We start from the raw sequence: 8,830 nt of genomic DNA on the forward strand, positions 1-8,830 counted from the left end.
CACGTGTTCGCCCGCCGAGGGGGTCCCGGACACCCGGGACACCGGGGACAGGGTCAGGGACACCCCTGACATCCGGGGACAGGGGACACCGGGGACAGGGTCAGGGGACACCCAGGGACAGGGGACACCCGGGGACAGGGTCAGGGACACCCCTGACACCCGGGGACAGGGTCAGGGACACCCGGGGATAGGGGACACCCGGGACAGGGTCAGGGACACCCGGGGACACCTGGGACAGGGTCAGGGACACCCCGGGACACCCAGGGACAGGGTCAGGGACACCTGGGGACACCGCCAGGGGACACCCGGGACAGGGTCAGGGACGCCCAGGGCGCTGTCCCCTCCCGGGCGCTGTCCCCTCCCGGGCTGTCCCCGTGTCCCCGTGTCACTCACTCGGAGAAGCCCTTCCACTTGAGCAGGTACTCGGCCTGGCCCCTCACCACGCGCCGATCCAGAACCTTCTCCACCACATACTCCTCCTCCTCCCCCGAGGACGAGCTGTCGGCTGCCCGCCGGCTCCTCCTGCCCATAGCGCAGCCACCGCTCTGGGGACAGGGACAGGGACAGCAGTGTCACTGTGGGACAGGACACTGCTCTAGGGACAGGGACAGCAATGTCACCGTGGGAATGTCACCCACGGGCTCCTCCTGCCCATAGCGCAGCCACCGCTCTGGGGACAGGGACAGGGACAGCAGTGTCACCGTGGGACAGGGAATGTCACCGTGGGACAGGACACTGCCCGCCGGCTCCTCCTGCCCATAGCGCAGCCACCGCTCTGGGGACAGGGACAGGGACAGCAGTGTCACCGTGGGACAGGGAATGTCACCGTGGGACAGGGCACTGCTCCTCCTGCCCATAGCGCAGCCACCGCTCTGGGGACAGGGACAAGAATGTCACCATGGCACAGGGAATGTCACCGTGGCACAGGGAATGTCACCGTGGGACAGGACACTGCTCTAGGGACAGGGACAGCAGTGTCACCATGGCAATGTCACCCAGGGCACTGCTCCTCCTGCCCACAGCACAGCCACCGCTCTGGGGACAGGGACAGCAGTGTCACCGTGGGAAAGGGAATGTCACTGCTCCTCCTGCCCACAGCGCAGCCACCGCTCCGGGGACACGGCGTTGTCACCCGGGGGGGACAGGGGACAGCTCGGGGGGGATTTGGGGTCATCCCAGGACCCCCAAAGGGAGATTTGAGGCTCCTGGAGCCCCTGAAAGGGGACATGGGGTGAGCTGGGGACCTCCGAGAGGGATCTGGGGACACCAAGAGGGATTTGGGGTCATTTTGGGACCCCAAAAGGGATTTAGGGTCATTTTGGGACCCCCAAAAGGGATCTGGGGTCATTTTGGGATCCCCAAGAGGGATTTGGGGTCATTTTGGAATCCCAAGGAGGGATCTGTGGTCATTTTGGGATCCCAAGAGGAATTTGGGGCCATTTTGGGATCCCCAAGAGGAATTTGGGGACACCTGGGGACGCCAAGAGGGATCTGGGGTCATTTTGGAATCCCAAGGAGGGATCTGTGGTCATTTTGGGACCCCAAGAGGAATTTGGGGTCATTTTGGGACCCCAAAAGGGATTTAGGGTCATTTTGGGATCCCCAAAAGGGATTTGGGGTAATTTTGGGATCCCCAAGAGGGATCTGGGGTTATTTTGGGATCCCCAAAAGGGATTTAGGGTCATTTTGGGATCCCCAAAAGGGATCTGTGGTCATTTTGGGATCCCCAAGAGGGATTTGGGGTCATTTTGGAATCCCAAGGAGGGATCTGGGGTCATTTTGGGATCCCCAAAAGGGATTTAGGGTCATTTTGGGATCCCCAAAAGGGATCTGGGGTCATTTTGGGACCCCCAAAAGGAATTTGGGGTCATTTTGGGATTCTCAAAGCGGATCCCAATGGGGAGCACAGCAGGGGCCAATTCCTAAAAACCAGTGAGGATTTAGGCACAAAGAAACACGACTTGGAGAGAAAAAAACCTAAAAAAACCCCCCAGAGAATTCAGGCAGAGCAAAATAGAATTTAAAACAAATCCCCTAAAACCGAGGGGGGGATTTGGGAGCAGGGAAATGGAATTTGGGCTGACCCCCTCAGAAACGAGGACCACTTAAATAAAAGACGCTTTAAGAAAACCCCAATTTGGGATATTTTTTCCCCCTCAAGCCAGGATTTTTCTTCCAAAGGCAGCCCCGGGAGGGACCGGGGAATTCCTCGCTCCCGGCTGGAATTTCCTGCCGGATTCCCGGCAATTTTGGGCGGGAACCGCGAGGCCGGGGGCGGATTCCTGAGGGGAAGCGGGGCCGGTTCGGGTGGGAAAAGGCGATTTTGGACGGGAAAAGCCGCGGCGGAGCCCCCGGGCCGCCGATCGCGCGAACCCTGAGGGAACAAAGGGCCGGCGCCGCGCCGAGGCCAAAGGCGCCTTTCCAGCGCCGAACCCCGCGGCCGTGAGGGGAAAGCGGCCGCTCTGAGGCGGGAAAGCGCCGCTCTGAGGCGGAGCGCGGCGCTCTGAGCGCAACCCCCGCGGTTTTGGGGCAAAAAGCTCCAGCTTTGGGTTCAAAGCGCCGCTGAGGGCCCGGGACGCGGGGCTGGGGGCGGGGTTAGAAGCGCGCCGCGACACGCCATTGGGCAGAGCCTCCGCGCGCTAGCGAGATGATTGGATGAGCGCCCCGGCGCTCGCCACACCCCGCCGCGCTACTGTTGGGCGGTGGAGCCGTCGCTCCAAGCGCCGCCCCGCCCTCACTGCGCGCCTATTGGTCAGTGCACCTGCCAATCCACGCTGCGGCCCGCCTCCCGTTCGATGCTATTAAATAACGCGCCCGTCACTCCGCGCGTGGCCCCGCCTTCTGCCCGCATCCATTGGCCGCCGCGCCTGCCCGTCACAGCGGCGGACCCGCCCCCGCGCTGCCGCCCATTCATCCGCCGCCCGCCGCCGGCGCTACCTGCGCGGGGACCGGCTCCGGCGCTCGCCGAGATGCGCTGGGCCCGCCGGCCGCCCGCGCTGAGCGACGGCCGCGCCCGCCAATAGAGACCGTCCCCCCGCGCGCCCAGCCAATGAGCGCCTCCTTGGGGGCGGGCCCTCCGCCGCTCCAACCAATCAGCCGCGCGCCGAGGAGTCTCCGGGCCGGAGCGGGAAAAGCCGCGCGGGGCGTGGCGACAGCAATTCCCTCCAATCACCGCGGCGCGGGGGCGGGACGTTTCGCTGAGCAGCCAATCGGCTTCGCCTCCCAGGGCGGAGCGCGGCGAGCCATCCAATAGAGCGGCGGCGCCGGGAGGCGTCAGCCAATGGGAGGCGGCGCGGGGGCCGTGAGGGCGGCGGGGGCGGCGGGGTGAGGCGGCGGCGCTCGCGTCGCTCGGCCCCTTTCCGTGTCGGCCCTCGCAGAGGGAGCATCGCGCGCTGCCGCCACCGCCCGGCCCGCCCCGCCCCGCGCCGCCGCCATGGCCAAGGCCGAGGTCAGCGCTCGCCCCGCGTTCCCGCTCGCCGATCCGCGCGCGTTGGTTTTTCTTTATTTTTTTCGATCCCGTCCGCGGTCCCAGGAGGGATTTTGGGGTGTGAGGAGCTGTGGGGGGGGGTCCCAGGAGGGATTTTGGGGTGTGAGGACCTGTGGGGGGGGGTCCCAGGAGGGATTTTGGGGTCTCAGGAGCTGCGGGGGGGGTCCCATGAGGTATTTTGGGGTGTCAGGAGGGGTTTTGAGGTGTCAGCCCCCCCTGCAGCTGGGTGAAGGGATTTTGGGGGGGGTTGGGGTTTCTCAGACCCCCCCCATGAGCTGAGTGAGGGGATTTTGGGGCTCCCCAGCCCCATGACCCTGTCTCAGGGGTTTGGGGATCCCCCTGATCCCCCATGAGCTGGCTGGGGGGATTTTGGGGGGGTTGTGGGGGTGCCCAGCTCTGTGAGCTGTGTGAGGCGGTTTTGGGGTTCCCCTGACCCCGTCCTTGCCCCATTGGGGGGGTTTTGGGGTTTGTCTGACCCCATCTCGGGGTTCTGCGGTCCCCGTGACCCCGTGTCGGGGGTTTTGGGGCTCCCCTGACCCCATCTCGGGGTTCTGGGGTCCCGTGACCCTGTCTCAGGGTTTTGGGGCTCCCCTGACCCCATCTCGGGATTCTGGGGTCCCTGTGACTCTGTCTCTGGGTTCTGGGGTCCCCGTGACCCCGTCTCTGGGTTCTGGGGTCCCTGTGACTCCGTCTCTGGGTTCTGGGCTCCCCCGACCCCGTCTCTGTGTTTTGGGGTTCCCCCCGACCCCGTCTCTGGGTTCTGGGGACCCTGTCTCGGGGTTCTGGGGTCCCCCCGACCCCGTCTCTGGGGTCCCCTGAGCCCGTCTCTGGGTTCTGGGGTCCCCTGACCCCGTGTCGGGGGTTCTGGGGTCCCCGTGACCCCGTCTCTGGGTTCTGGGCTCCCCTGAGCCCATCTTGGGGGTTCTGGGGTCCCCTGACCCCGTCTCTGGGTTCTGGGGACCCCGTCTCTGGGTTCTGGGGTCCCCTGAGCCCGTGCCGCGCCCGCAGTCCCCGAAGGAGCCGGAGCAGCTGCGGAAGCTGTTCATCGGGGGCCTGAGCTTCGAGACCACGGACGAGAGCCTGCGCAGCCACTTCGAGCAGTGGGGCACGCTCACCGACTGCGTGGTGAGGCGCCCCAAAAACGGGCTGGGCACCCCAAAAACGGGCTGGGCACCCCGAAAACGGGCTGGGGACCCCGAAACGGGCTGGGGACCCTGGAACGGGCTGGGCACCCCGAAACGGGCTGGGGACCCTGGAACGGGCTGGGCACCCCGAAACGGGCTGGGGACCCTGGAACGGGCTGGGCTCCCCAAAAATGGGCTGGGCACCCCAGAAATGGGGCTGGGCGCCCCGGAACGGGCGGCGCCCCAAAAACGGGCTGGGCACCCCAAAAACGGGCTGGGCACCCCGAAAACGGGCTGGGGACCCCGAAACGGGCTGGGGACCCTGGAACGGGCTGGAGACCCCGGAACGGGGCTGGGCACCCCAAAAACGGGCTGGGACCCTGGAACGGGCTGGGGAACCCGAAACGGGCTGGGGACCCTGGAACGGGCTGGGCACCCTGGAACGGGCTGGGCTCCCCAAAAATGGGCTGGGCACCCCGGAACGGGCTGTGCAACGGGGCTGGGCACCCCGAAAATGGGGCTGGGGACCCCAAAACGGGCTGGGCACCCCAGAACGGGCTGGGGACCCTGGAATGGGCCTGAGAACCCCTGAACCGGGAGCTGAACGGGCTGGGCACCCTGGAATGGGGCTGGGGGACCTGCAACGGGCTGGGCACCCCAAAAACGGGCTGGGCACCTGCAACGGGGCTGGGCACCCCGAAAATGGGGCTGGGGACCCCAAAACGGGCTGGGCACCCCAGAACGGGCTGGGGAACCCGAAACGGGCTGGGCATCCTGGAACGGGCTGGGCACCCCAGAACGGGCTGGGCACCCCGGAACGGCCTGAGAACCCCTGAACCGGGAGCTGGGTACCCCGGAACGGGGCTGGGAGTGCTGAAATGGGCCTGGGCACCCCGGAATGGGGCTGGGGACCCTAAAATGGGCCTGGGCACCCCGGAACGGGCCTGGGATCAACAAAAACAGCCCTGGGAGCCCAAAAGCTTCCCTTGGGATCACCAAATCTCTCCTTGGGACCCCTAAACCCGGCCCAGGACCCCTAAACTCAGCCCACAATCCCTAAACACAGCCCAGGACCCCTAAAATCGGCCCAGGACCCCTAAACCTGACCCAGGACCCCTAAGCCCAGCCCACAACCCCTAAACCCAGGCCACCCCCAACACCTCTATAAACTGCGCCCCGCAGGCGTGTGTGTGTGACCTGTCACCTGTGTTACCTGTGTCACTTGTGTGCGTCTCTTCTGTGTCACCTGTGTGTGTCCCTTTCTCCATGTGTGACCTGTATGTGACTTCTCACCTGTGTCCCTGTCTTGTCCCCTGTGTCTCTGCCCTGTCCCTGATGTGTCCCTGACGTGTCCCTGTGTCTGTCCCCCATGTCCCTGCCCTGTCCCTGACGTGTCCCTGTCCCCAGGTGATGCGGACCCCCAACACAAAGTGCTTGTGGGGCTTTGGCTTTGCCACATCCCAGCCTGTGTCCCCAGGTCCCTGTGTCCCTGCCCTGTCCCCCGTGTCCCTGCCCCGTCCCTGACGTGTCCCTGTCCCCAGGTGATGCGGGACCCCAACACGAAGCGCTCGCGGGGCTTCGGGTTCGTCACCTACTCCTCGGTCGAGGAGGTCGACGCTGCCATGAACGCGCGGCCACACAAGGTGGATGGCAGGGTGGTGGAGCCCAAACGGGCCGTGTCCAGAGAGGTGAGGGACCCTGGGGACATTGGGGACCCTGGGGACACTGAGGGGACACTGGGGACACTGAGGGGACATGGCAGGGTGGTGGAGCCCAAACGGGCCGTGTCCAGAGAGGTGAGGGACCCTGGGGACACTGAGGGGACACTGGGGACACTGAGGGGACCCTGGGGTCACAGCAGGGTGGTGGAGCCCAAACGGGCCGTGTCCAGAGAGGTGAGGGACACTGGGGACAGATGTGGTGGTGGCTGTGCCTGCTGCTTCCAGCGGTGGCCCTGGGGACAGTGACAGTGGCTGTGTCCCTGCCTGCTCCCAGTGGTGGCCCTGGGGACAGTGACAGTGGCCATGTCCCTGCCTGCTCCTGGCGGTGGCTCTGGGGACAGTGACAGTGGCCATGTCCGTGCCTGTTCCTGGTGGTGGCCCTAGGGACAGTGACAGTGTCTATGCCTGTTGCTCCCAGCGGTGGCCCTGGGGACAGTGACAGTGGCCGTGTCCGTGTCCCTGCCTGCTCCCAGCAGTGGCCCTGGGGACAGGGACAGGGACAGTGACAGTGGCCGTGTCGGTGCCTGCTCCCGGCGGTGGCCCCAGGGACAGTGACAGTGGCCCTGGGGACAGGGACAGTGGCCGTGTCCCTGCCTGCTCCCGGCGGTGGCCCTGGGGACAGGGACAGTGGCCGTGCCGGTGCCTGCTCCCGGCGGTGGCCCTGGGGACAGGGACAGTGACAGCGGCCGTGTCGGTGCCTGCTGCCAGCAGTGGCCCTGGGGACAGGGACAGTGTCCGTGTCCCTGCCTGCTCCCGGCGGTGGCCCCGGGGACAGGGACAGTGACAGTGACAGTGGCTGTGTCCCTGCCTGCTCCCAGCAGTGGCCCTGGGGACAGGGACAGTGGCCGTGTCCTTGCCTGCTCCCAGCAGTGGCCCCGGGGACAGGGACAGGGACAGTGACAGTGGCTGTGGCCCCGGGGACAGTGACAGTGTCCGTGTCCCTGCCTGCTCCCGGCGGTGGCCCCAGGGACAGGGACAGTGGCAGCGGTGGCCCCGTGCCCGCTGGCAGGCTGTCCCCGCTGTCCCCAGGACTCGCAGCGGCCCGGGGCGCACCTGACGGTGAAGAAGATCTTCGTGGGCGGCATCAAGGAGGACACGGAGGAGCATCACCTGCGCGACTACTTCGGCCAGTACGGCAAGATCGAGGTCATCGAGATCATGACCGACCGCGGCAGCGGCAAGAAGCGCGGCTTCGCCTTCGTCACCTTCGACGACCACGACTCCGTGGACAAAATCGTCAGTGAGTGACGCTGGGGACACTGCGGGGACAGCCTGGGGGTGACAGTGTGGGGAAAGCCTGGGGGTGACAGCCTGGATGGGGACAGTGCAGGGACAGCCTGGGGGTGACAGTGTGGGGACACTGGGGGAACAGCCTGGATGGAGCAGCGTGGGGACAGCCTGGATGGGGACACTGCGGGGATAGCGTGGGGGTGACAGCCTGGATGGGGACAGTGCAGGGACAGCCTGGGGGTGACAGCCCAGGGACACTGGGGGGACAGGCTGGATGAGGACACTGCAGGGACACTGTGGGGACAGCCTGGATGGGGCAGCGCAGGGACAGCCTGGGGGTGAGAGTGTGGGGACAGCCTGGGGGTGACAGCCCGGGAACACTGGGGACAGCCTGGATGGGGCAGCCTGGGGACAGCCTGGGGGGGACAGCTTGGATGGGGACAGCCTGGGGACACTGGGAGGGTGACAGTCTGGCTGGGGACAGTGTGGGGTCAGTGCCACCCCCTTGGGGTCAGTGCCATTCCGGTGGGGTCAGTGCCATCCCGGTGGGGTTGCTGCCATCCCCTTGGGGTCGCTGCCATCCCATTGGGGTCAGTGCCATCCCGGCGGGGTCAGTGCCATCCCGGCGGGGTCACTGCCATCCCGGTGGGGTCACTGCCATCCCTGTGGGGTCCGTGCCATCCCAGTGGGGTCAGTGCCATCCCTGTGGGATCGCTGCCGTCCCTGTGGGGTCACTGCCATCCCTGTGGGGTCAGTGCCATCCCAGCGGGGTCAGTGCCATCCCGGCGGGGTCAGTGCCATCCCCTTGGGGTCACTGCCATCCCTGTGGGGTCCGTGCCATCCTGGCGGGGTTGCTGCCATCCCGGCCGGGTCGCTGCCATCCCTGTGGGGTCGCTGCCATCCCAGTGGGGCCATCCCGGTGGGGTCCGTGCCATCCCGGCGGGGTCAGTGCCATCCCGGCGGGGTCAGTGCCATCTTGGTGGGGTCACTGCCATCCCCTTGGGGTCAGTGCCATCCCTGTGGGGTCGCTGCCATCCCGGCGGGGTCGCTGCCGTCCCGGCTGAGCCCCGGTGTCCCCGCAGTCCAGAAGTACCACACGGTGAACGGGCACAACTGCGAGGTGCGCAAGGCGCTGTCCAAGCAGGAGATGGCCAGCGCCTCGGCCGGCCAGCGAGGTGAGCGCCCGGCCCGCGGCCCCGGCCGCGTCCCCGCCGTGCCAGCGCCGCCCGTGCCACCCGCGCCGTGCCTAAAGGCTGTGCCCCCCCCCC

The 8,830-nt window shown here is 66.7% G+C and overlaps 2 protein-coding genes across 2 annotated transcripts in view; one reads left to right on the top strand and one right to left on the bottom strand.

Annotated features, from left to right (window-relative positions):
• The window catches only part of CBX5 (chromobox 5), a 6,225-nt gene extending 3,265 nt beyond the window's left edge, over positions 1-2,960 (bottom strand). Inside the window, exons 1-2 of the mRNA XM_041403895.1 lie at positions 2,938-2,960; positions 394-545 (exon numbers count right to left, since the gene is read on the bottom strand). Coding sequence (XP_041259829.1) covers positions 394-530 — 137 coding nt within the window. The 5' untranslated portion in view covers positions 531-545; positions 2,938-2,960. The remainder of the gene's footprint in view (positions 1-393; positions 546-2,937) is intronic.
• A 340-nt stretch (positions 2,961-3,300) lies between these two features.
• Positions 3,301-8,830, top strand: part of HNRNPA1 (heterogeneous nuclear ribonucleoprotein A1) — a 6,800-nt gene continuing 1,270 nt past the window's right edge. The window contains exons 1-6 of the mRNA XM_041403917.1: positions 3,301-3,448; positions 4,496-4,612; positions 6,153-6,299; positions 7,362-7,572; positions 8,645-8,737; positions 8,815-8,826. Coding sequence (XP_041259851.1) covers positions 3,434-3,448; positions 4,496-4,612; positions 6,153-6,299; positions 7,362-7,572; positions 8,645-8,737; positions 8,815-8,826 — 595 coding nt within the window. The 5' untranslated portion in view covers positions 3,301-3,433. The remainder of the gene's footprint in view (positions 3,449-4,495; positions 4,613-6,152; positions 6,300-7,361; positions 7,573-8,644; positions 8,738-8,814; positions 8,827-8,830) is intronic.

This window comes from Onychostruthus taczanowskii, unplaced genomic scaffold, assembly GCF_017590055.1.
Source record: "Onychostruthus taczanowskii isolate IOZ18803 unplaced genomic scaffold, ASM1759005v1 scaffold206, whole genome shotgun sequence".
Classification (NCBI taxonomy): domain Eukaryota; kingdom Metazoa; phylum Chordata; class Aves; order Passeriformes; family Passeridae; genus Onychostruthus; species Onychostruthus taczanowskii.